The 27850-nt window shown below is 38.5% G+C and overlaps 1 protein-coding gene across 1 annotated transcript in view; it reads left to right on the forward strand.

Annotated features, from left to right (window-relative positions):
• The first annotated feature begins 3141 nt into the window (after positions 1 to 3141).
• SH3KBP1 (SH3 domain containing kinase binding protein 1) overlaps positions 3142 to 27850 on the forward strand; it is a 445745-nt gene continuing 421036 nt past the window's right edge. The window contains 1 exon segment of the mRNA XM_074300969.1: positions 3142 to 3916. Coding sequence (XP_074157070.1) covers positions 3913 to 3916 — 4 coding nt within the window. The 5' untranslated portion in view covers positions 3142 to 3912.

The following is a 27850-nucleotide window of genomic DNA, read 5'->3' on the forward strand; positions in this document are numbered from 1 at the left end:
GGCTACACATTGAGCTGTAGCCCTGACAATGAGGGATAACAGAAATAACAAAACAAGTTTGATTCATAGCAAGCCTTCATGACTGGAACATGGGTACTTGTCTGGCTTTTTCCAGTGCTTGTCCAAGCCCTGAGAACACCTGGTTCTGATCAAAACAATACAATAATTTTGTGATTTTGCCAGAAGGTAAGTATAAAAGACTGTTGTTATGTCAAGTTCAGGGCACAGCCTGATTGCTGGATCTTAGCTCTTGAAAATGGGATGTCTCCTAATATCTTGACAACTTCCAATGAATATTCGGAATCTTGCTGTCCAAGTCTTCAGCATCACAATTTGAAAGCATTGATTGTTCCCAGGCTTAGCTTTTGTTATAGTCCAATTTTCATATTGCTATTGGAAAAACCATAGTTTTGATTATATGGACCTTTGTTGGCAAGGTGATACCTCTGCTTTTATTATGCTGTCCAGATTTTACCATAGCTTTCCTTGCACAGAGTATCTTTTAATTTCATGGCTATAATAACTGTTTATAGTGATCTTTGAGCCCAAGAATATAAAATCTGACACTGCTTCAATTGCTTCTCCATTTGTCAGAAAGTAATGGGACCAGCTGCCAAAATCTTAGTTTTTTTGATGTTAAGCTTCAAACAAGCTTTTACATTCTTTGCTTGTTAGGTTTCATTTGTGGTATCATATTTAGTAATGTGTTAAAGGAAAATTTTTGTTCAGGTTTTTGCCCTCAATAACAAAGCAAAGTCAAATAGAGAAAATTAGGAGTTTATTTTAGCACCCAAGGCAAAAGTATGTTGAATGTGGTCAGGTAATTATTCCAAACTGACCTGCTGTTTTTTTTTTTTTTTGTTTGTTTGTTTTTAATTTTTTATTTACAAGATAGATGCATGGGTAACTTTTCAGCATTGACAATTGCAAAACCTTTTATTCCAACTTTTCCCCTCCTTCTCCCCAGCCTTTTCCCCAGAAGGCAGGTTGACCAATACATGTTAAATATGTTAAAGTATAAATTAAATACAATATATGTATACATCTCCAGATAGCTATTTTGCTGTACAAAAAGAAATGGACTTTGAAATAATGTACATTTAGCCTGTGAAGGAAATCAGAAATGCAAGCAGACAAGAATAATCTGCTGCTTTTACAGCAACTTTTTGTTATAAGAGAAAGAGAAAGACAATTTTGACAGACATACATTTCCAAAAAAGGGATGGGTCATTAAATCCTAGGTCTTCTCCCTTTGCCTCATCTTAGGGGAATGAGATTAGAGATAAAGGGGCATGTGACTACTTGCTGCCTAACAGGTAATAGAAAGAACAAGAACAAGGGATAAGATCAAAGTACATACTTCATCTCCCAACAGACTAGTTAACCAGTATTTGGAAGATAAGCAAGACTTATCTTTTATTTTTAGACTGACTGAGCACAAATTTCAATAAATAGGAGCCTCTTTTTAAGAGAAACATTGATAAAAATGAAATGTGGCAAGAGTGGTGAGAGAAGTCTTAACACCATGCCTTATAAAGAAAGAACCTAGTATGTTTACAAAGCCTAGTGTGGAAAAGACATAGAGAGAACTTCAAATATTTGAAAGACTTTCTTTTTTTAAAAAAAAAGTTGATTAATTTTAATACACATTGCTTTATAAATCGTGTTGGGAGAGAAAAATCAGAACAAAAGAGAAAAACCATGGGAAAGGGAAAAGAAAAAAAGACAACAGAAAAAAGAAGTGAACATGGCATGTATTGATCTCCATAGTTCTTTTTCTGGATGCAGATGGCATTTTATGTCCAAGGTGTATTGGGATTGTTTTGGATCACACAACCACTGAGAAGAACCCAGTCTTTCCTAGTTGATCTTCTCACATTCTTGCTGTCATTGTGTACAATGTACTCCTGGTTGTGCTTATACCACTAAGCATCAGTTTGAGTAAATCAGTGGTCCTCAAACTTTTTAAATAGGGGCCAGTTCACTGTCCCTCAGACTGTGGGAGGCCCGGACTACAGTAAAAACAAAAGCTCACCCTCTGTCTCCGCCCCTCAGCCCCTTTGCCATAACCAGGTGGGCAGCATAAAAGTCCTCAGCAGCTGCAACTGGTCCATGGGGCTGTAGTTTGAGAACCCCTGGTGTAAATCTTTCCAGGCCTTTCTAAAATCAGCTTGTTCAAATCTTAGAGAACAATAACATTCCATTACCTTCATATACCACGGCTCACTTAGCCATCCCCCCATGGACAGACATCTACTCATTCTCAATTCTTTGTCATCCCAAAAAAAGCTGCTACAAACATTTTTGCGCAGGCGGGTTCTTTCCCCCTGAAAGGCCCTTCTTTATAACGTTTGACTTTTAGAGTATGACGTTCTGCGTACTTCAGGATGCGCACCACATCGTTGAGTCGGAAGAACCGGGTTCAAATCCCAAACCCGTCATTGTGCACTTGGTACTGTTGACCGTTGTGGATCTCATTTTTCCCAAGTATGAAGTTAGTTAGACTGGCGGGTCTCTAAGCTTTAGCTCTACCTGCTGTTTTGGGGTTAGATCTATTATTCCAGAGAACTAAGGTCATTGGGCAGAATTCACAAGATTGAAGATTTGAATTCGCCATAAATAATGGCAGCTAAACAACGTGAGCCCTCATCTAATTGTAAGAGACTCTGAGGTCTCTTTAGGTGAAACTCTCAAACTTAAAACTCTTAAGATTCAGTTTTTTTTTTAACCGGTTCCTGTGGCTCCTTTCCCAGTTTCCCCTTTCCCGTGGCTCTACCTTCCACAGCGTTACCTTGCCACTTTCTATCCTATTTCATTTCCTCCTCAGCCGGGGACAGGTAGGACCCCATTCTTCCCGGCCAGCCCCGCACTCAGTTTGTTTTTTCCTTTGGTTTCTCAGATTTACTTTCTCACAGCCACAGAAGGAGCCACTTAAGCGCTCCTCTCCCAGTCCCCCGCCACTTTTTTGCTTCCACGGGTCCTCATCTCCCCCCTCCCCCTCCCACCCTGCCAAGGATAGGATAGGTCCTCGTCTATTATCCCCCCCACCCACCACACTCCAGTCTCGCGGAATCTCGCGACGCTTTCCGACGAGCCCACGGCGCCAGGGTCGGCTCGGAGCCGCTGCAATAGCGGCTGCAGGAGCAACAGCAGCAGCAGCTGCCACCACTGGAGGGGTGGGCCGCGGGAGCGCCCGCCTGCGCCGGAGGGCGTGCGCAGCCTCGGGGGCGTGCATGCCCGTGCGCGCTCGAGGGCGGCCTCCGCAGCCCTGCCCCCAGCCCCAGGCTCACCCTCCCGGGAGCCCTGGGGCTCTAATGCACAGACGCTGACTTGACGTTTGCCACCCACTTGCCCCCGCCCCTTTCCTCCCCCTCGGATCCTAGCCCGGCCGTGGAGAAGCCGGAGCCGGGGCCGGAGCAGGAGCGGGTCCTCCCCGGCAGGCGGAGCCTCGGAGTAGGAGCTAGAGCCGCCGAGCTGCGGTCTGGAGGGTGAGGACTGGGTGGCTGCCGCCGCTGCCGCTTCTTCCTTTTTTTTTTTTTTTTTTTTTTTTTTTTTTTCAATTTCATTTGAAGGGAGCAGGAAACTCGGCGCAGCTGAGCGTAGCGAGCCACGATGCACCAGCGGCAGTGGCAGCAGCAGCAGCAGCAGCCGCCCCGGGGTAGCAGCAGCAGTAGCAGCACCAGGAGCAGCCACAGCAGCAGCAGCAGGCGGCCCTGAGAAGCCGGAGCAAGCCAGAGGGGGCCAACTCCTGTCTCCGCCCCCACCCCTCAAGTCGCCCCCCCGCCCCAGGACCCCCAGCCCTCGCAGCTCCCCCGGATCTGGGGACCCCCTGCCCCCAGATCTTTCCACGCCTGGCTCTCCGCCTCCGCAAACTTTCACGCTGTCTCTGCTGCCCAGCCTGGCTCTACACCAATGGGTGAGTGCCAGGGGTTGGGGGATCGGGGAGCAGCCGGGGGTCCCCGGGAAGACTTGGGCAGGAGGAGGGAGAAGAGGTGGGAAGAGGGGCGCGTAGCCGCCCGCCCCCCCAGCAGGCCGGGGCGTGGGGGGAAGGGGAGGGGGAGTCGCTCCTGACTGCGCCTCCGCCACCCGACCAACTTTCTGCCCCCGTCTGTCTGCCAGGCTCCGGTCTGTCCCCACGGGGGCCGGGGGTTTGCGTCTTTGGCGCGGGGAGAGCTTCTTCCCTCCTCGCTATCTCCACACCGGCGAGCTGGGGAGGAACAAGTTTGTGAGAGGGAGCGCGCCCCTCGGGCTGAGCAGCGTATCTGAGGTCCTACTTAGTCCCCTTCCTCGAGCCGTCACTGAGCGGGGTGATGCGCAAATCTAGGGCAGTGCATTAGCGCTCAGCGGTGCTACGTACCCCCGAGCGCGCCCACTCAGGGGCCAGCCGGTCGGGGAGACACGCTCGGCGGTCACGCTCAGACGGCGTTTTTCGCCTTGTTGCTTGGGCAGGGAGGGGGTCCGAACGCGTTCGTGGTCACACACACACTGCGTACGGTCGGTCGATCTCTGTGCTGACAGGAAATCCCAGTGGGCGTAGGTGGGGTCTCTGCACCGAAGGGGGTGTGTAGGGCTTGGTCGGTGATGGAGGGGAAGTAAACCTGCCTCCCAGCCCGGGGGCACGGGAGGTCTTGGGAAGGTGAGAAGTGAGGTCTCCCTCAGGGTGGTCTCCACACCCCGAGTCAGCCGCGGAAGCGGCCTTTAATGACCCCACGGAGGGTATGGGGGGCTGAAGCTGACAGCTCCGAAATTCCGGAGGTTCTCCAGGGTCCCCAGTTCCCTTCTACTGTGATACGTGTCTGGAAAGAGGGCGGGGGATGCTTTGCGGTTCTCCTTTCGCTGGAGGACCCCGGAGAGCCCCAGGAAGATGCATTTTAGGGAGGATGAGGGGGGTGTGGCTCACTTTTTTTTGGTATGGGCGGGGAGAGTTTTCCCCATCCCTCCTCCTCCTCCTCTTTTCCTGCCTTGGAACAGTTCCTCCGCTGGCTGCTGTTGGAGCCGGCTTAAATCCCAAGGAAGCTAAGCCTCTGCACGCTGTTGGCCATTTAAACCCCACGCGGGTTGGCTGCCTCCACCCCGGGAGCCTGCGGCAGCTTTCGGAAAAGGACTGCACTCCGAGTGCCTCCGGTTTGCACCCAGGCCCCTGGAGCTGGTTCTAATGAATGAATCCTACCCAGAGGGAGCAGGAGGGGGGCGGGGGGTGGGGGGAGCTGTGGTTGACAGCGGCATCGCTGACTGCTCCAAAGTGTACCCACAGGCTGCCAGCTCCTGATGGGCCAGTCTGGGATCTGATGTAGCATATGTCTGTGGAAGGCATCTCTTTGTGTACAGTCAAGGCATCTGTGTTCTCCCTTTCTCAGTGGCTGAGGCTACTATGTTTGTCACGTAAAAAAAAGGGAAAAGATCTTAAAGAGCATCAAATCCAACTCACCCCATTTGATAGCAAGGGAAACTGGACAACCCCAAATTCCCTATTTCCCTGAATGGGCAACCTCATCACACCTTAATTTTGAAAGGCAACTTTGTAGGTTACCTTTAAACCCCCCCTCTTCTTATCTGAGAAGGTTGAAACCCATTTTATGTGTTTTGCTTCTTATGGTAGCAACAAAACATTTAAGTAAATACTTTGTCCTTTTGGCTCTGTAATCTTTAGCACTAGACAACTGTTTGATGGAGATGGTTTAGCCTATTTAGCTGGTTGACTGAGATTTTATTTGCGAATCAGGCCTATTAAACATTTTGTGATTGTTCCCTCCAGTCAGACTCTTCTTGACCTCATTTGGGGTTTTCTTGGCAGACACTGGAGTAGTCTACCATTTCCTTCTCCAGTTCATTTTACAGATGAGAAAACCGAGGCAGAGTTAAGTGACTTGGCCAAAGTCACACAGTTAGTATGTATTTGAGGCCAGGTTTGATGGGGTCCAATACCATCTACTTCAACACCTAGCTGCTTCAGTAATGCTAACTAACATTACATAGGGCTTACTGTCAGCCAGACACTTTGCAATTATTATCTCATTTGATCCTCACAATAACCACAGAAGGTAGATGTTGTTATCCTTATGACCGATAAGGAGACTAAGGCAAACATCAGTTAAATGACTTGCTCTGGCTCACACAGGCTAGGCTAGATTTGGATTGTGGTCACCCCAACCCTAGGCCCTGCGTCCACTGTTCTTGATAAAGGTTAACTTTTTCCATTCTTCTCTTTTGGGTCCTCTTATGTCACACACTAATCTCATTTAAGCATCTGATTTAGGTTGCAGATTCTGACAAAATGGGGCCTGTTATTTGAAGTTAAAATTGAAACATTAATTCTGTATATTTTAGAGGAGATAAGAGACATGTAGGAAGGCTCAAACACAGCATAAATTATTATTATTATTTCCTAAAGTTATGTTTCAAGCAAGAAGAAAAGGAAAGGATAGCTCCACTGCTTGGGGCAGATGGTTTAATGTTAGCGGAGAAGAAAGCTGAACTACTTAACCCTTATTTTACTTACATTTTTCTCTTAACTTTGATTTGAAAGGATAGAACACTGTAGTTGAAAACAGATTGAAGTCTGAATCTAGGTAAAGAGATAATAAAATAACACTAAACCCAAATGAACTAGGATTATTGTAAGGACTCAAAGTCCTATTTGGAGAATAGGAGAGGTACTTTTGAACTGGAAAAAGGCAGATACGTCTTTCAAAAGGGCAAAATTCTAGATGGATTATTCTAGGGCAGGTGGATGAATATGAATGAATTAAAAACATTAATTAAGCAGTTAGTTAAGGGATGGGGATACAAATATAAAAAACATGACAGTACCTGTACTTAAGGAGTTTATATTCTGATAGGGGGAGTCAGTATATATAAAGGAGTGGTAATAAGGGAGGAGAGTTTTGATTCAGAAAGTAACAAGGATGGTAAATGGGGTCATAGAACAATTAGTTGTCATTCCTTTTTAAGAATAGAAGTAATATTTGTGATTACTAAGAAAGGAAGATGATGATTACTAGAAACCAAAATGGGTTCACTAAGAAGTCTTATCAAACTAAGTTGTTTCTTTAAAAAAAAACAAAACTATTAATTGTTAGAGTAGGAAAACAATGTATCTACTTTTTAACTAAGAATTTGACAGGTAACACTCTATTGGACAAGTTAAAATACTTTTAGGTGAGTTTGGGACTGGTTGAAAACACAAATAACATCCATCTTGAAAGATGTCATGCCAGAGAACTCTGCTTGGCTTTAACTCATTTTTACTCAGTGACAACAACAAAGAATCTATAAAATGGTCATTGCATGACAAAAGTAAGATCTGAACAGTTCTTAGGTTCTAAGAAGAAATTAAATCTTATATAATTATACATAGAGGAAAAATATAATATTTCACAGAAGTTAGATTTTTTTTAAACAATTGCATAAATATGGTAGTTAATACTTTTTGTGTTAATAGAAGCTCTTTTTGAGTTAATAGAAATATGTTGTCTAGAACTAGAAGGTACTAGTCCTTTACTTTTTCTTAGAGCACATGGTGTTCTAGGCAATATATTTTGAGGGAGACCTTGACAAATTAGAGGTAAAAGAAGAGGATGAGAATTAATAAGAGAATTTGGAAACTTATGAGAAATAGATGAATGGTTTGGAAATATTTAGCCTTAAAAAAGTCAGATTTATGATAATTGTCTTCAAAATAGAAGAGTAATTAGACAGTTCTATAGGACTAAAGAATAGAACTACGACCAATTGGTGAAAGTTATAAAGAAACAAATACTTAATCAATTTAAGAATCTTACAAACTTGCAAACAAATAGAGCAGTCTAAAAATGAAGGGGACTGGCTTTAAGAGTTACTAAGTTGCTAGAAGTATGTCAACAGAAGCTGGATGACAATCATTTATGTAATCTTACCACTAGTTGTGACATTGCATTGCCCACTAAGTTCTCATCCTACTATGGAAATTCTCTTGGGTAGTTGATACAGAAAGAGAAACATTCTAAAATATCAAGATGTAATACTTTAGAAAATGCATATCGTACTCTGATTTGGCATGTATAAAATGTCATTCACTAAGCTACAAAATGCTTTCTAGAAATTAAATAAGGGGAAATGGGAACAATATAGTTTTTTATATTATTGACCATCTAATCTACCTCATCCGTATATCTATATATTCAGCCCTGATTTCTAATCATGCATCATCATTTGATACATGGAGCAAATCTTCTTAAACTTTTTCCATTTGTGACCCTGTAAAGGTCCGGTCTAGCTCCTCTGAAGGGCTCAGAATAAGTCCTTGTCAGGATAAGCAAAAGTCCTTGCCCCACATTGTGGGCACCAAATTGTTAAGTTCTGTCTTCTCTCAATTATAATCCTTCTCTGGGAGGAGGTTTCTTTTCTGTATAATCTTTTCCTCTGTGAGGAGGTTTCTTGGGAGGCTTCTGGAGCCTCCAGCCAGAGAGAAGGTAGAATCTCGAATCCTCTTTTTCCTGAATCCTGGCTCTGAATCTCCTCAAGCTTCCCTGAAGTTCTCTTGGGAAGTTTTGTCCTTCCCCAATCCAGACTCTGTTAGGATTACTAAGTGAGAACTGAGGTTTTCTGGACAATTACAAGGTGAGAACTCAGGTTGACTTGATAGAGGGGGCAAGCTCATTGGCTGGGGTGGTTCTTCCCAGAAGCCCTTGCATTATCCCACGCCCATTCTCTGGGAGAATAAAAGCGAGGACTCTCAGAGAAAGAAGAAGACTCTGAATTGCATCAGGCTTGACGGGGCTCTCTGCAGGAAGGGAAGTCACTTCTTTGGACAAGAGTTAACAGCAACTGCCTGGAGACAACGGTTCGTTACAGGAAGAAGAATCTGTCTGAGAGATTTGAGTAGACACAGCAGATCTCTTCCCAGAGAGCGATCCAGCAGCTTCTGGAGACGACAGCTCGCTACAAGACTCCTCCTCCAGGTCATCGTCCCAACTCTGGCCCAGAGTAGACTCACTCCTTGCTCAATATTGTCTTCTTTTATCCTCCCAGAGAATGGGCATGTGAGAACTCAAGGACTTGTGGGAAAATTACTTCAACCAATGAACTTGCTCCTTTTAAAGGTTGTGTAAACTCCTCTTCAGAAGTTCAAAGGGGTAAACTCCCCTTAAAGGCCAGAACCAAAAGTGTGAACTAGAGAATTGTTAAGTACTGACAGCACTTAGTAAGAACCTAACATGACCCCTTTTTATCCAAGGAATTTTTGCTTGATTTTGGTTACATAGGGTTATAAAATAGGTACGCAAATTAAAATTTTACTGATAATAAATCATAAAGAAATTTATTTTAAAACAATTCTGTTTTTCATATAATTTTGTTATTTATTAAAGACAAAAGCAAATAGCATATTAATGAGATGGATGTGCTTATTTATTTTTACATAAACAATTAAATGTTAGTGGAATATTTGATATTATAGGATGTAGAGAGTTCAAAAACCTTTTACTGTTGCCAAAATTTTTTATAAGCCAAACATTCAGTTATGTGACCCTATATGGGATTCCAACACACAGTTTAAGAAGTTCTGTCAGTGGAGAGAGCCATCTATCTACATCCAGAAAGATGACTATGGGGACTGAATGTGGATTACAATATATTATTTTCACTTTTTTTTGTTGTTGTTTTCTTATTGTTTTTTTTTTTTCTTTCTCATTTTTTCCCCATTTTGATCTGTTTTTTTCTTATGCAGTATGATAAATGTGGAAATATGTTTGGAGGGTTGCTCATGTTAACATATATTCGATTACTTGCTATCTAGGGAAGGGGAGTGGAGGGCAGGGAGGAAGAAAAATTTGGAACCCATGGTTTTGCAAGGGTGAATGTTGAAGACTATTTTTGTATGTATTTTGGAAATAAAAAATTGTTATTAAACAAAAACAATTTTGTCAGAGGAGGCAGTGAGTGGGGCAACTAGATGGCACAGTGGATAGAGCACTAGCTCTGAAATCAGGAGGTTTTGAGTTCAGATCCAGTCATATTATCTGTGTGATGCTGGGCAAGTCATTTAAATCCAATTGCCTTGCCAAAAAATAAAATAAAGGAGGCAGTATGATATAACCTTAAGAGCACTGATTCTGGAGTCGAAGCACATGGATTCAAATTCTGTCTTAGGTGTTTATTTTGTGAGATTTGAATAAGTCACTGAAACTCTCTGGGCCTCAGTTTCTTTATCTGTAAAAATGGAGAAGCTTGGACCAGATGGCCTGGGTTTTTTTTTTTTAATCCTTTCCTTTGGAAGTCTGGTGAAGCCCAAGAATAGCTAAGTGGGTAGAGCACTGGGCCTGAAGTCAGTCTCATCATTCTGAGTTAAAAACTGGCCTCAGATACTTAGTTTTGTGTCCTTGGATAAATCACTTAATTCTGTTTGTCTCAGTTTCCTCATCTGTAAAAGGAGCTAGAAATCACTCTAGTATCTGACTAGAAAATGACAAATAGGGTCACAAAGAGTTAGACACAAATGAAAAATGACTGAAGAACAAGAAGAAGTCCATGGCCCCCCTTTCAGAATTACATATTTTAAGTATATGAAAAAATACACAGGATTCCAAAGGAACATATATTGAAATAAAGATGTTGTTTTTCACCATTGAAGTTTACTGACAACTCTTTTTCCAGATCTCAGATGCTGGAATTTGTGTTTCCCTAACATCTCTAGCATCCACTGTAAAAATGCTCTCTTTGGTACTTACAGTGTTTCACAATCTTGCCCTCTTTATTTTTCCAGTTTTTTCTTCCCTGTTCTTTCCTAACTGCCTTTTTGATGGTCTTTGCATTTGAATACTCCATCTCCTAACTTGGTACCTTTGTGATGGCTGTTTCCCAAAGTTGGAATATTTTCCTTCTTTACTTCTGTCTATAGCTTTCATCAAATCTCAGGTCAAATTTCACTTTCTAAAGGAACCCTTTCCCAGTCTTCCCCACAGCTGATGTCATCTATTCTGTCTAGAACTAATACTTAAATCTCTTTGCTTATTGTCTCTTCCATTAGAATGTAAGGTCCATGAATGGAGGGACTGTTTGTCTATCTTTGTATCTTCTTGGTACTTGGTTAAATACCATTGGTTGATGCATCTTCTCAAGTTCCATATCTTCCCTCCTAAACTTTTCCTCCTGACTTCCCTTTGTTTCTGTTGCTTCACCATTGTCTTTGTAAACCAGGATTTTTATTCTTAGTTTTCCTTGATTTCTCCTGTATTAACTCCCTCCCCTTTTCATGTATTTACCAAAATGTGTTGACTCTCTGTCATCTTTTGAATCCTTATTACTTACTGTTTTCCTGAATTATTTTAATAGACTTCTAATCTCCCTATTTCTCTCCATTTACAGCTTTTCCTTTCTCTAATACATCTTTTACACAGCTGGCAAAAGGCACAGGTCTGATTGGCTCTTCTGTACAAAAAATTTCAGTGTCTATCCAGTATCTTTGTGATAAAAATTCACATTGAGGCCCTTCACAGAATGGCAGCCATTTACCTTTCTTGTCTTATCTAATTTTATTCTCTTTTGACACATTATACTTTCTAGCTTAACTGAATTACCTACAACTGCTTAACACAAGATCTATCTTCTATCTCTTTGAATTAATGAATGATAAGACACAAAGTGTTTACTTACTATGCATTAAATACAGTGATATACAAGGTGATACTAATAAAATTAAAGTGCTTTCTCTAGGAATTTTCATTTTAACTGGGGAAAATAATACACAAAGAGCCGAAAAGAAGGTTTAGAAGTGGCCAGCAAATAAAATGGAGGCCTCATTTTTGCCAAAATAGGAACTTTTTGCAAAAACCTCTCAGAGCACAGTATCTGAGGAACAAAGTCAAGGTTCTGTTGGAATGGGGATATGCAAGGTGAAGATTATGACTGAAGAGCAGGCATTTAGAAATGACCAGGCATTCACTCAGATTGCTCCCTATCCCATGAATGCACTTCCCTCATCCATTTGACTTAGCTGCTTTTTGAATCCTTGTTTTCAACATTCAGCTCAGATACTACCTCTTCCATGAACTTTCAGTGATTCTTGCTCTTTCCTAAAAATTTTCCCATATACCATACACTTTTATAGGGGTAGTTCCATCTCTTCTCTTCCTCTTATTTCATTTTGTCAGTATTTGGCATTTAATAGGTGATTAATACATATACATTAGATTATATCGAAAGTGAAGATATTAAAGGAGTCCTTACTACTGTGTGATTATACTGAGAGGTATTAAAACTAGTAGATCTGAATTTTGAAATGAGAATTTTGGTATCTCTCCAATTCTGAGATTTAAAGACAACATTTATTATCATTTCTAGGTTCTGCTATATTAAAAGTTGAACTGTTATATACTTGTTTATATTAGGAGATATAAACTCAGAAGAAAGAAGGATCTCTCAGTAAAAACCATTTCATTCCAAATACAGGCTTAATATTAACTCTCTTGACTTTTGTGCTAAAGTTATGGGTCTTTCAGTTTGCAAAATGGTGGCAATAACTTTGTTTCACAGAGGTGGTGTGAAATCTACCCAAAATAGGAATTTGTCAGATTTTGGAAACTGGAACAGCAAAGCAATCAACATGAAGTTGTTTTTTGGGTGGCCCATGCCATTGGCTTTGGTCATCATCATAAGTATGTCCAAAGCATTAACAGGTAATATATACATATATACATACATATAGATATAGCTATAGATAGATATAGTTTTTATTTTATTTTATTTTTTAAAATTAATTTTATAATTATATATTTTTTTGACAGTACATATGCATAGGTAATTTTTTACAACATTATTCCTTGTACTCACTTCTGTTTCTAATTTTCCCCTCCTTCCCTCCACCCCCTCTCCTAGATGACAGGCAGTCCCATACATGTTAAATGTGTTATAGTATATCCTAGATACAATATATGTGTGCAGAACCGAATTTCTTGTTGCACTGGAAGACTTGGATTCAGAAGGTAAAAATAAACAGGTAATATTTTTAATGGATTAATTATTCTATCTTTAATGGAGGAAGGGCCAGGCATACCATTTTTCCTCATGGGTGAGAATACAACAAACAACTGGTTTGGCAGGCTGTGCTGCAAGAACTATGCTGTGCATACCACAAATAGAAAAGAATCTCTTTAAAATCAAAAAAGTCAAGCCTGTCTTCCTTCATTTGTCACCTCAATGTTTTCCTTGTATCTCTAAAAAAATTCAAGAGTCCTTTCTGTTTTTAGTCACTCTGGTTTAATCTTCATCAATGTAGCTATCAACAAGGGCAATTTTTTTCCTTTAGAAAACAATTTTCAGGAATTTAAAATTGTCAGGTGTCAGTTCTCAGAGTCAGAGAGATTCAATGTGAATATCTAACTTAATATATGTGTATACGATGGTAAGAACAGTGTCCTATTGAAGATAATCTGCTTTTTTTATGAAGCATGAGTATTGGCTTATTTGTGACAAAATGGATATATATTTATTTATTTTAATAGGCTTTTGCAATTTATTTAGTATATTACTAAGCACACAATAGCCTTAGGTCCTTTTTTCTGTTTCTGCAAAACAAAACAAAAAATATGGTTGGTATGAAAGATTCAAAGCTTCTTTATCTATAGATTTACATGATCTATCCATTTAGAACTTATATTTCTCACATAACTATGTACAGAATGATTTTCTGTTAATGGAGCAGACAGTAAGGCTTACATAAAACATCTTGGCCTGATAGTGCCAAATCCTTTATATTTCAGTGAAATTGGTCATTCATGAAATGTCTTGTTACTAAGGTCCAGAAAATAGGCCCTTTGGATTTTCTGATTGGATTTTATTGCTAAGCACTGGTTATATACTCTTAAGAGATACTATTGTATCCCCAAAATTCTGTATAACAAAAGACTTGCTGACTGTAGTTTATGACTCACCACTTGATGGGACCAAATTCCAGAGAAGATAAATTTAAATAGTCCTTTGGTATTTCTTGGAATGCTGATAAATAACTCTCTGGTTTCAGATGACCTAATTGGCCCCCAATTTCATCTTGCCAGAACAGCCTTTTTTCAGTCCATTATCTCACTTCCTTTATGTTTAATCAGATAATTTCCCCTCAGGCAACTTTAGTGGTGTTTGAACTATTAACTCATTTTCCTTTCTTCTGTTCTAGTAGGATTCTAGCAGCTTAAAAAGGCCCAGGTCTCCCACTGGATCCAGGGCTATCTCCAGTCATCCTGATCTATATCTTGCCACTGGACCCAGATGGCTCTGGAGGAGACATTGAGGCTGATAATTTTGTACAGCCCTCTCATGCTCACCTCCTTGAGTCATGGGTCTCTTAGGGAATGAAGGACAAACAACAAGGGGGATTGTAAAAAGAACATTGAATTTGGAATCAGGTAGTCAATCTTAGGCTGCAAAACTCTTTGAACTAGTTAGAACATGCATTTATCATCTCTTTCCCTCTCTCGTTAGAAAAGATTGAAATAGGTTATTCTTGTTTGTTGTTTTTAATAAATCTTGCCACATTATCAGGGTTTACATCGTGGATACACAGTCAGTATTTGTTCATCATGGTGATACTTGCTTAGTTCTTAGTCATAGAAGCTGGTTATGGGTGACATAGTACCCTCACTCAGGCTCTCTGTCCCTTAAAAAGATGTTGTCTGGTTCTTTATAGTCTGCTGGAGTGTTTGTGAAACCCATTTGGCAGATTGCCAGGATTAGGTTTTGAAAGCCTACTATGGTACAAACACTAGTAAGTAAAGAAAAGCTGATGAAGAAGAGGGGGGTGATATCAATCTAATTGTCCTTATAGGGCACAAAAGATTTCAGGGCACAAAATCATTCACTGAGACTTCTTAACTGTCTTAAAGCAACAACAGCCAACAACAACTGATAGCATAATGATTCCTATTATGGAGCCATCCTTTCAGTGAATGAAAGAAGAATCAGATGATTTTAAACTTTTGTACTTTTGACTGTCTTTCCTCCTGTTCTTATAATAGTAACTTCATCTTTTTTCACTCCATCTCTAGATAGCTGAGTTGTAAATCTAGAAGGGCAAGGTGGAGGCTTTGAGTAAAAGAAGTTAATTCTTCCATCTCTGCAAGTATCTCCTATGGATTTTTCTTCCCTGAACTAGCCTTTGGGACTCTGTGCTTGACCTTGTATCCTGCTCCCAACATGTACATTGCCTCAGAAGGGCAATTGGAAAGAGACAGAAAAAAGCTTTTACAGTGGAGAGGTAAAGGGGGAAGAGAGGGTGAGAAAATGAGTTGTACTCTCATCAGAACTGGCTCAAAAAGGAAACAGCATACATATTCAATAGGGTATAGATAGATTTCTCTATCTTACCCTGCAGAAAAATAGGAGGAGATATGGGATATGAGAAGGGGGGGAAGGTGATAAAAGAGAGGGCATATTGGGGGAGGAAATGGTCAGTATTAATATACTTTTGAGGATGGACAAGGTGAAGGGCTAGAATAAATGGGGGGAAATAGTTAGCAATGGTAATTGTGAAAGGAATTTAGAAGGAAGTTTCTCTGATAAGCTCTCATTTCTCAAAAAAAGAGGGAACTGATTCAAATTTATAAAAAAAATAAAAAAAATAAGAGCTATGCCCCAACTGAGAAATGATCTGTACTCAAAGGGCTATAAATTCATGCATATCCTTTGATCTAACAATACTGCCACTTGGCATGAATACCAGAAAAGATTTGGGGGGAAAAAAAGGAAAATGACTTATATTGTACAAAAAAATATTCACAGCTCTCTTCTCAGAGCAAAAAAATTGGGGACTGAGGGGATGCTCATCAATTGGGGATGGCTTAATAAATTGTTATGAGTTTATGATATAATATTATTGTTCTATGGGAAATGATGAGCAGAATACTGTCAGGAGGAAAAAAAACACTTGTAAAGTCCTCTATGAACTCAAACAAAGTGAAATATACTGTATAAAAAGTAATAGTAATGTTCTGGGATGACCAGCTATGAATGACTTTGCTATTCTCAGTAGTACAATCATCCATGAGGACTCTGAAGGACTTATGATGAAAAATTCTATCTATACCCAGAAAAGGAACTGATTGTGTCAGAATACAGACTGAAGCATTTTCTCTTTCTCTCTCTTTTTTTTTAAAACAATTTTTCTTGAAGGTCTATTTTTTTTTTTCCCCACAACTTAACTTTTATGGAAATGTTTTGCATAACTTCACCAATAGTTTCTTAATTGTGGGTGGAGATAAGGGAGAGAAACTAGAACTCAAAACTTTTAGAAACAAATGTATAATTTTTTTTTTGTTTTTAATGTATTGGGGAAAATATTAAATAAATAAAATAAAATCAGAAGGTCAGTTTGACCAATCTCACAATAAATAGGTGAGAAAACTGAGATAGTTAGTGGCAGAACCACAGACTGAACTTTAGTCTCTCTGTCTACTACCTCCTATGTTTTCAGCCATGAAATTAAATGTTTGTCTATTTTTATTAATAATCTCTACTTATCAATCAGTTTACTATGGAACACATAAAGTCCAAGTGTCCAGATTGAGATTCTAGTTCACAAAAGAAAGTGGGGTAGAGGAGGGGAGGAGCTAAATAAATGTAAGAAATGAGAAAAATAAATCAATTTAGTTCTTTCAAATTTTTATTTAAAAGTAACTTTCTTTTTTCATTCCCTCTGTGATAGGCATGTGCCATGAAAAGAGGACAATATATTAATTTGAAGGACCCACCTGAGTTTGAATGCTAGCTCTGCAACTTTCAAAAATTCCACAAATTATTTTGAAGAATAAAAAGCCATTATTTTTTATAAAATTTCATAAATTAAGCCATTTATTATTAGGCTGTGGGTTATAGTTTTTTTTTTTTACTCAATAGTATTTTATTTTTCCAAATACATGTAAAGATAGTTTTTCACATTTTTTGTAAGACTATGTTCCAAATTTTTCTCCTTCCTTCCCTTCCTTCCCCCCTCCCAAAGATAGCAAACAATCTGATATAGGCTAAACATAAGCAGTCCTTGTAAACATATTTTTATATTTGTCATATTGTGTAAGAAAAATCAGTCCAAAAATCCAGGGAGGGGGAAAAATAAGAGAAAGGAAAAAGGCAAAAAAGGTGAAAAATATTATATACTTCAGTCTTCATTTGGTCTTCATAATTCTTTCTCTGGATACAATTGCCATTTTTCATCCTAAGTCTATTGGAATTGTCTTAGATCACTATATTGCTGAGAAGAGCTAAGTCTACCACATAATTTTGTTGTTATAGTGTATAATGTTCTCTTGGTTCTGCTCACTTCATTTAGTATCAGTTCATGTAAATCTTTCCAGACTTTTCTGAAATCAGCCCTCATCTTTTCTTATAAAATGTTAATACTCCATTACATTCATATACCATAACTTATTCAGCCATTCCCCAACTGATGGGCATGCACTCAGTTTTCAATTCCTTGCTACTACAAAGAGGTCTGCTACAAACATTTTTGCACATGTTTCCCTTCTTTATGATCTCTTTGGGATAAAGCTCCAGTAGAGACACTGCTGGATCAAATGGGTATGTGTAATTTAATGGTAGGGCCAACACTGCCCTTTTTGTCATGGTTCCTTTATACATTTCCTTTTGTTCTTCTCTGGGTATTTTTTAATGCTGTATTGATGCCCCCACCTTTTTTTTTAAAGCATCATTATCATTGTTACTTTCCTACTCTCTTCCACAATTCCCCCTCCAAAAGTTAAATCCCTCTTTTAAAACAAATTAATATAAAGAAGCAAAAACAAACACATTGGTTGTATCAAAAAAATAAATGTGTGGCTCATTCTGTAATTGTCACCACTTCTCTGACATAAAATGGGAAATAAGCTTCATCCCTAATCTCATTGAACTCATTGATCAACTTTTCAAGGCTGTTCTCCTTTGCAGAGTCATAAGTAATTGTATAAGAATTAGAACTTGTTAATCATTAAAGAACACTGAATAACCACATGGAGGTTCTGTAATAGCCTGATCCAGACATTTGAGCCACAGTATATCTGTAGGAAAGTTTACCTTTCTGTTTGTTTGTTTAGTTAAGAAAGGATAGACATTGAATGTAAAAAGTTACAGAAAAGATTCCTGTATCTGCTTAACATACAGTGGCGCTTCAGCACTTATTTACTTCAACACTTGTTACTTTAGTACTGGATGCAGGTAGGACCGTCAGATTGGAACCCACAATGTTGGGATTGTTTTCATGGGTGGCCAGGTCACAGGACAGTTCCTTTAGGGCAATATGACTATAAACTATAGTGTTCTGGCTCCAAAAGCAGTAGTAATACTGAAAAGGACATGGAGGGACCAGCATTCTCCAAAGGAGGGGAAGCAGCAGGAGAAGGAGCAGCAGCAGTAGTGGGAGCTCAGGTGGAGACAGTGGGGGACCCAGGAGCCATGAGCCCTGGGCTGTGGTTAGAACCTTGGGTGGTGGAAGGTGTTGGATTATAGCTTCTCTTTCTACTTCCAGGCCACCCTAAGGAAGCTTGTACTACATGGCATTACAGAGAGTCTAAAGGTCACTTCTTCTCAAAAAATGAGTTGGGTCAAGAAGGGAAAAGTCTGGCTGGGCTGGGTTGGGCTGCCCTGTTTCTCTGCATCTGGAAGTCTAATTTGCCTCTTTGGGGAATTGGATAGGGAGGGGTCGTTAGGCTACGGACTGGAAATATATTCATTATGGAAAAAATTTATTCTATACTCATTGTTTTTGCTTTCTGGAACAATTAACAAGTGCCAAGGTACTATTGTAGTAATTTTGTAAGTCCAAATGTCTGTACCATACTCTTAAAATTTTTAATTATTTAGTTTTTTATTTTTCCCCAATTATATGTAAAAATAATTTGTAACATTCATTTTAAAAATATTGAGTTCCACATTCTCTCTCTCCCTCTCTTCTTTTTTACTGAGAAGGCAAGAAATTTGATATTGATTATACATGTGTAGTTATTGGGCCACACTTTTTTTTTTTTTTTGGGCCACACTTTTAAAGGTCAATTAAAATTAACTTTTGCTCTCCTAGTGTTCTATATACATACATACATACATACATATATATATATATTTTTTTTTAAGATAGAAAAAGGTGAGGGAAAAAATCATTTTGCTAATTTTTGAAGGAAGTTGAAGATTTGGTAACAGAAAGAACATGCATACTAAGCATAATGAATGGCCAGTGCAAAAATATGGAGGTTGAAAATGTCAGGTTTGAGAATCAGTGAGAGAGTCAGCTTGACTGGATCATTTCATATAGGAAGGGGAGTGATGCATAATGAGTTTAGGAAGATAGGTTGAGGGCAGATTGTAAATGACTTTAAAACCTATCAGGAATTCATATTTGATCTTAGAAACAATATAGTCATTGGAGTCTGATTATAGTAAGAACTATGCTTAAGGCAAATAACTCTGGCATATATGTAAGGGTGAATTTGTAGTGGAATAAGACTCGATCCAGAGAAATTAATTAGCAGCTTATACTAATGGTCTAGGTGAGGGGTGATTGGTGAAAAGGGGGAAACAGAGCTAGGGCAGAAATGTAGAGGTACATATGACAGGCTTGGGCATTTGATTGGATAAGTGGGATGAAGGGTCGTGGAGTATTCATGGGCAATTCCGAGATTCTCAATCCTAGCAGAATGGGAGTGCAGAGACTATTGCCTATGGGAGTGAGGTGGAAGGGCAGTTGGAAGATTCAGATGCCAAAGATATGGAAACAGTAATGAGGAGAAGGTTGAAAAGCAATTTTTTTTTTTGTTTTTGTTTTGAGATTTTTGTAGTTCAAGTTATGTGTTTGCTATTGTGTTTATAAAACATCTTCTCTTTTAATGTTGCTTATGTTATGTAAACGTTTCTTACATCTATCTTCTGTTTACCCCATTACTTTAGGAGTTCAAGGGAAAACATTTATGGTCTAGCTTATGGGAACTTTCACTCTGACCAATTTGACAATTGAATTGAATTTTAAAAAAAGGATTAATTGCTCTCTGAAAGAGAGAGAGAGAGAGAGAGAGAGAGAGAGAGAGAGAGAGAGAGAGAGAGAGAGAGAGAGAGAGAGAGAGAGAGAGGAGAGAGAGGAGAGAGAGAGAGACAAAGAGAAGAGAGAGAGGAGAGAGACAGAGAGAGACAGAGACAGAGACACACACCTAGATGGCGAAGTTGATAGGAAGTTTGGCTTAGAATCAAGAAGACTCATCTTCCTGAGTTCAAATCTGGTCTTAGATACTTCCTATCTGTGTCACTCTGGGCAAGAGTTTGTCTCAGTTTTCTCAAGTGTAAAAGGAGCTGGAGAAGGAAATGACCAACCAGTCTTTGCTAAGTAAACTCCAAAAGGGATCACAAAGAGTTGACCCTTATGGAATCATAATAGAGAAAATGGACACTTTATAGTTCTTTTAGCATCTAGCATGCCATGTACCTCTCCAACTCATTATCTTTTCACTAAGGTCATCCCCCTCTTCTTAACATCCTTATTTCTATTGAATATATAGCTTTCATTTAAGTTTTTTTTCATCTTTGTTTTCATTTAGGTTTGTAACCTGAATCATCTTTGACTTACTTTTCTTTCTTATACCAATATGTTGCTAGGTCTTGTGGATTCTACCTTCCCCACATAGCGATCCCCTTCTCTCAACAGACCCACTTCCTTTGGTTTAAGTTCCCTAATTATTTCTTCTCTGGATTATTGCTGTTCCCTCCTATTTGGGCTCCCTGCTGCCACATTGTCTCTAGTCCTTTTTCATGCTGCTGTTAAACTGATATTCCTGAAACACATATTGATGTGAGACTCCTGCTTGAAAAGCTTCAGTGAAACCTCCTTATTGCTTTTAGAATAAGTTAAAAACTCCTCTGTTGGGCATTTAAAGCTCTTCATATCTGGTTGTAGTCAGCTTTTCTTAGATGAGTTCCTCTTGCTCTTCCCTTGTGTTCACCCAGACAATCCTGAAGTTCCATATAGTCACCCCTCTATCAGCCACCTCTGAAGCTGTCCACAATCTAGCCTTCCCCCATGCTAACCATGCTCTCTTCTCACTACCCCCTACAATTCCTAGCTTAGAATGTGAAGAATCTTCATGAGACTTTTGATTCTTCATTAGGACTTTTGCTAATTGAGCTTCTTATTAGTTAGTGGTTTTTTTCTCTATTTTTGTGTTGTGCTTTGTCTTTCGATCTAGAAGAGGGCCATGATATCAAAGAGTTGGTGACATGACATGCAGGTGAATTGGATTGAAATGAGGGAGGACTGTGTTGCGTCACCTGCCTCACTTTTTCCTCCAGAACCATATGGGCTCAGCAGCCAGAAACAAATTAGGATGACTAGAGATGGCCCAGGATGCAATAGAAGACCTTGGCATTTTTAAGCTAAGATCTTTTAATAGGTCTTGGTTTGTCTGAGGTAGCACCCAATCAGTAATTAAGCCTAGGTAAGAATTGAGGTAAAGAATGAATGGCCTTTTTTACTAGCCAAAAGAAAACATCCAATTTGAGAAGGGAAGATTCAGGATTTCTGGCCAAAACAACAATTACTATGGGCCCAAACAGTGACCAACTGGGGTCTGGCCTGGGGCCTGTTGTTGGTCAATCAATAAGTTGGGTTTAAGGCTTGGTCCTTAAAAAAAAATCTAGCTGGTAAACCCCAAGATATCTTGGTAGGTTTTAGAGATTTAAAAATAAGAATTACATTCCTTTGGGAAGAGCAGCTCTACTTGCACAGGTTGTTTGTTCTCAAGGGAACCATGACATCAGGGAGGTGAGATCATGATATACAAATGAATACTGTCTCTGTCTCTGTGTCTCTGTCTCTCTTTCTCTTTTTCTCTGTCTCTCTGTAAATATACATACATATAGATATTTATAGAGGATATACTTATGAATATTAATACACTTATTAGTGTGCACTGTATTAGTATACTAAGTAACACACTTATCTGTATTAGTGCAAGATGCTTAAAGTTAGAGAATCCATCCCAGGTGTTCATATGGATTATTTGTATCTGACCTGTGGCAAAGCATTCTGAGCTCATATGGGTCTGATTAGCCACAGTGGGACACATTGTAACAACTCTTAACATAGTAATGTCATTTTGATCCTTTTTGAAAATCAAGGACAACAGTCATTCCCTTAATAGAATATATGGTCCTTGAAGGGAGGGACTGTTTAGTATTTGTAGTATCCTAAGCACTTATCATAATGTCTTTTTCATAGTAGTTATTTAATACTTATTGAATAGAATTGAGGTAATAAGTTGTTATTCTTTAGCCCTAACTCTATGGCTCCACATGGGGTTTTCTTGGCAAAGATACTGGAGTGGTTTGCTATTTCCTTCTCCAGCTCATTTTTACAGATGAAGAAACAGGGTTTAATGACTTGGTTTGGGTCATACTGCTAAGTAGTATTTGAGGTCAGATTTGAATTCAGGAAGACTGACTTCAGGCTGGCTAATCCATCCACTTTTTCGTTACTTACTTGCCAAGGACTTTGTTGTCATCTAGCTAGCTAGTTGACTATTTAAATCCTTTAGATTGTGAACTCCAGAGCTAAATACCCAGGACTGCCTTTTCCTTTTTTTGTATCCCCAGAATTTAGTATATTGTCTAGCAAAGAGTTGGTGCTTAATAAATGTTTTTTGACTGACCGATGACTGATCCTTGTTGAGATGTGGTAGTTATCATTTTGGGAAAGTTGTCTTGGCTGTTGTGTGGTACATGAATTAGAGTAGGGAGAAGCCTGAGATAGGAAGATCATTTAGAAGTCCATTGAAATCTTTCTGTTGATGGGTGATAAAGGACTAAAATAGGATGATTTCTGAGTGAAAAGAAATAAGGGGCTTACTGCAGAAGCAGAAATGTAGAAAGGATATGGCAACAGTTTGGACCTGTGGAGGTCAATAAGAGTAAAGGAATGGAAGATGACTTAATGAATCTTATGCTAGAATTTCAGAGTCCAAACCAATGGTGGGTGAAATATTTGGGGCAGCAAGATCTTCCTGAGATCCTTAACTTTTAACCAGAAGATGGCTTCATATTCTTTTTACTTTTTGCCTTTTCCTTCATGTAAACCTTTAAAAAAACAACTTCTGCACAACAGCTGTTGTAAAGTAAATAACACTTTTAAGAAATGGTGATGACTGAAAATGTAGAGGAGGTAAGAAAGAATTTAGACAAATTCAAGAATTGGATATATAATGAGTCATTAAGGGATCCTGGAATGTTTTTGGGGAAGGTTATATCCTAAACTTTTAAAGTTTATGTAACATAGAATAACCATATTTTTCCCTTGATGCCATTGTCAAAAATATATTATATAGTCTGAATATAGTTCTTCCCTTCCCCATAATCCACCTCTAATCTAGTTTCAGATACTGCTGTATGATCCTAAGAATGTTGATTATTTTTTGTCTGCCTCAAATTGCTCAGCTCTAAAATGGAGGTAATAATAGTGCCTACGTCCCAGGATTCTTATAAGGAGCCAATGAGATGATATTTGTAAAGCATTTAGTATAGTAACTGGCACATAATAGGCACTTACTAAATATTCCTTCCTTTCTTTCTTTTCTTTCCTACTCTCCTTCCTTTTCCTTCCTCCTTCCCTCTTTCTTGTTATTTCTTCTCCTTCCTTTTTTCTTTACTTGCCTTCTGTTCCCCCACCCCCCCTTGCTTTAGAATTATAACTGTTGTGAGTAAAAGGATGTCAGAATTCAGAGACTTTTGGTGGTACTTGTATTCCTTTAGCAAGAAGCAGAAACAACTGGGCTGTCCACTTAGTTAATTAGAATTAATTAATATAGGAGGCTATCAAAAGACATAATATTATATTTGAATGAGTGAGAAAGAGACTTTTAAAAAAAAATCTTTTGTGAGGCAGTTGGGGTTAAGTGACTTGTTGAGAGTCACATAGCTAGAAAGTGTTGTGTATGAAGGATTTTAACTCAGGTCTTCTTGACCCCAGAAACAGTTCTATTCACAGTTTTATCTTAGCTGAGAGACAGATTTTGAACATGGGAGCATTCATCTGTGCTTTCCCCAACTTCCACTTCCTTTTACTCAGCCTAGGGTGAATGGGTGGGGAAACACATCAAATTGGCATTGTAGTTGAAGATCACCCACCTGTTCCCCTTCCTTCTCCTTTTGCCCACCCCTCAAAAAAGCAAAAAAAAAAAAAAAAATTGTCATCAATTGGTGAGAAAAAAACTAATCAGCAGATAAACTCTTAATACTTACTGTTTCCCTGTCACTTAAAAGTATTTTATTTTTTCCAATTATATAAAAAGATAGTTTTCTTTTTTCTTAAAATTTATTTATTAGTTTTAAGCATTTAAGATTTTGATTTCCATTTTTCTCTCCCCCTACCCAACTTCTTCAAGATGGCAAGTAATCTTATATAGGTTATAGATGTATAATCATATTAAGCATATTTCTACCTTAGTAATGTTGTGATAGAAGAATCATAACAAAAGAGTAAAATCATGAGAAAAAAAAAAACAAAGAAGTGAAAATAGTATGTTTTGATCAGTTTTCTCCCTGAAGATGAATAGAATTTTCCATTGTGAGTTTTTTGGAATTGTCTTAGATCATTGTATTGCTGAGAAGAGAAAAATCTTTCATAGTTGATCATCACATAATCTTGCTATTACTGTGTACAATATTCTCTTGGTCCTGCTTACTTCATTCAATATCAGTTCATGTAAATCTTTCTAAGTTTTTCCTGAAATCTGCCTGCTCATTATTTCTTATAGAACAATAGTATTCCATTTCATTCAAATACCACAATTTGTTTAGCCTTACTTCAGTTGATGGCCATTCCTTTAGTTTCTAGTTCTTTTACATTGCTATTACTATTTTTCTATACGCAAGTCCTTTTCTCTTCTTTTGGATCTTTTTAGGATACAGACCCAGTAGTGGTATTGATTGGTTCAAAGGGTATGCACGGTTTTATAGCCCTTTGGACATAGTTCTAAATTGCTGTCATTTTCTTACATTTTCTGTGACATTTATCACTTTCCTTTTCTGTCATATTAGTCAATTTGATACCTGCAAGGTGGTACTTCAAAGTTGTTTTAATTTGCATTTCTTTAATCAATAGTGATTTAGAGCATTTTTACATATGACTGTGGATACCTTTAATTTTTTCATCTGAAAACTACCTTAACAGACAGGTTGAAATCTTTTTTTTTTTTTTTTTTTAATAGCTTTTTATTTATAAAACATATGCATGGGTAATTTTTCAACATTAGACCCTTGCAAAAACTTCTGTTCCAACTTTTCTCCTCCTTCCCTCCATTCCCTCCCCTAGATGGTAGGTAATTTCATATATGTTAGATATGTTAAAATATATATTAAATACAATATATGTATATGTGTATATATATATATATATATATACACATATTTATATGGTTGTCTTGCTATACAAGAAAAATCGGACTTAGAAAGAAGGTAAAAATAACCTGGGAAGAAAAATAAAAATGCACGCAAACAATAACAGAAAGAGTGTAAATGTTATGTTGTGGTCCGTGCTCATTTCCCAGTGTTCTTTCGCTGGGTGTAGCTGGTTCTGTTCATTACTGATCAATTGGAATTGATTTGGATCTCTCATTGTTGAAGATAGCCATGAAGTCTTTTTCTTAAGGGCCGCTTTGACTGAAAAGTCAGAGGTCTGAGGCTTAAATTTTATCTCTGCCACTCACTTACTGATGAGATCTTAGAGAATTAACTTGCCCTTTCATTGTCCTCCTGTGCAAAATGAGATGATTGGATTAGATAATATCTAAGCTCTTTTCTACTCATCCTGATTTCTATTCATTGTATACAAAGTTTTAAATGTATACATATAAAAATGTATACATATTATATACATTGTATATATAAAAGATACCCTTTCACAATAATACATAAATCTTATCTAAATCTAAATCATATCCTATAAAGAATCAACTGTAATTCAATATTTTAAAAGAAATGATCTGAGAGGATTTCGTCATCTTTCTTTCCTTGTCTCCTTCTTCATGTTATAAAGATTATTCATATGATTTTAATGTTAGATTTTAATTACATATAACATTAAGAAGACGGGAATAGGCATATATATAGGATCTCCTATGTGCTAAGTTCTTAGAAATATTATTTCATTGGATTGTGGGAGGCAGATGCTGGTATTATCCCATATTTTACAATTGAAGAAATTGAAGCAGATAGCAGTTAAGTGACTTGTCTAGGATCATACAAACAGTAAGTGCCTGTGGTTGGATTTGAATTCAGGTCCACTTGACTCCAGGTCCAGTGCCCTATCTAGCTGCATAGATGTACCTGCTTCCCAGCAGCTTACAATCTAACATTGAATGCAGGTATTATAAACAATAATGCAAAATACTAAACTGCTTTTTTTTTTTTTTTTTTTTTTTAAGACTTAACTTGGTAGCTTCCTTTTCTCTTCCTCCTGTGAACTCTCCTTCCTATAATTTTGGTATGTGTTAACCTGGATAGCTTAGGTAATGATCTGATACTCTGAAAAGTGGTCCATGTTCTAATTTTTCACTTGGCAGACTTTAAGAAATAAAACAAGGTGTGCAGTTAGTGCTAAGTTTCTAGATTTTCCCTTTGATAGGCTTATAATCATGAACCCAAACTCATCTCTTTATCCTTCTTGCTTAGTGGTAAGCTGAGAAACTTGCCACACTTCCTTCTTGGTGTATGATAAGTGTGTTCGTTAGTTACACTTCTGTTTTGCTTGAAGACTTTCTGATAAGAGTGGGTAGAGCTCTCTTTTCTGCAATGTTCTCATCCTGCATTTTAGGGAAGTGTCCCTGGGCCCCTTTGCATCCTGCAATATGAAATGTTTTGGGTTTTTTTTCCTTGTTTTTCTCTTAAACTGTAGCTTCAGCAAGATTCATTCTCTAGTGATTGGATTCACTTTTTCTCTCTTTCCCCTAAAGCACAGTTGCCCAGAAAAATGACCTCCTGTCAAAAATCTAAGGTCTTCAGATTTGTAAATTGGAGGTGGCAGCCCCTCCTAGTTTCCCACTTGTGTTGTTTCAGTTAATGTAGTTAACCATTGCTAATGTTAAAGGACTGTTATAGAACTGTCTTTTGCCTTTTGGGGGATGGGGTGGGGTGGGGTATTCTTAGCATTGAACATAGTGCCTGATACCTGCTGAATAAATATTAAGTAATTGGCCAATTAAAGGGTTATGGCTGCTTTCTTAGCTCTGTAACAGCCTTGATTCTGCTGTTTGTGAGCCTGGCAGTCTACAGGGCCTCTGTCTGGGATAAGTTGGTTTTGTCCTGGGTTATTTTCATGGAGGGAAATATACTTCTGTAGATACCATATGACTTAGAACAAGTTGCCAAACATAGTGGTTCAGTGGTATTATTCTCCTGTCACTTGGGAATGGGTGGATTTTTTCCCCTTCTCAGTCTTCATTATCCCCATAGACAAGTGTGTACCAAGTGGAATCAGACTGTTTAAAACAGTTTGGCCATTAATATTACATTTCCTGTCCTGTCATTCTAAAAAGTGTTTTTAAAAAATCTCAAAGTAAAGTAACATCTTTCTTTCCCTGTCTACCTCTTCATATTATAAAGATTATTCATATGATTTTAATATTGAATTTTAATTATAAATAACATGTTAAGAAGAAGGAAACAAGCATATATATATAATACCTACTGTGTGTCAAGCACTGTGCTAAGTGCTTTAGAAATATTATTTCATTTGACCCTGGAATGCAGATGCTGCTATTATTCCACATTTTACAATTGAAGAAATTGAGACAGACAGCAGTTAAGTGACTTGCCCAGGATCATACAAATAGTAAATACCTATGGTCAAATAAATTCTCCTTGACTC

Source organism: Sminthopsis crassicaudata, chromosome 3 (genome assembly GCF_048593235.1).
Source record: "Sminthopsis crassicaudata isolate SCR6 chromosome 3, ASM4859323v1, whole genome shotgun sequence".
Classification (NCBI taxonomy): Eukaryota; Metazoa; Chordata; class Mammalia; order Dasyuromorphia; family Dasyuridae; genus Sminthopsis; species Sminthopsis crassicaudata.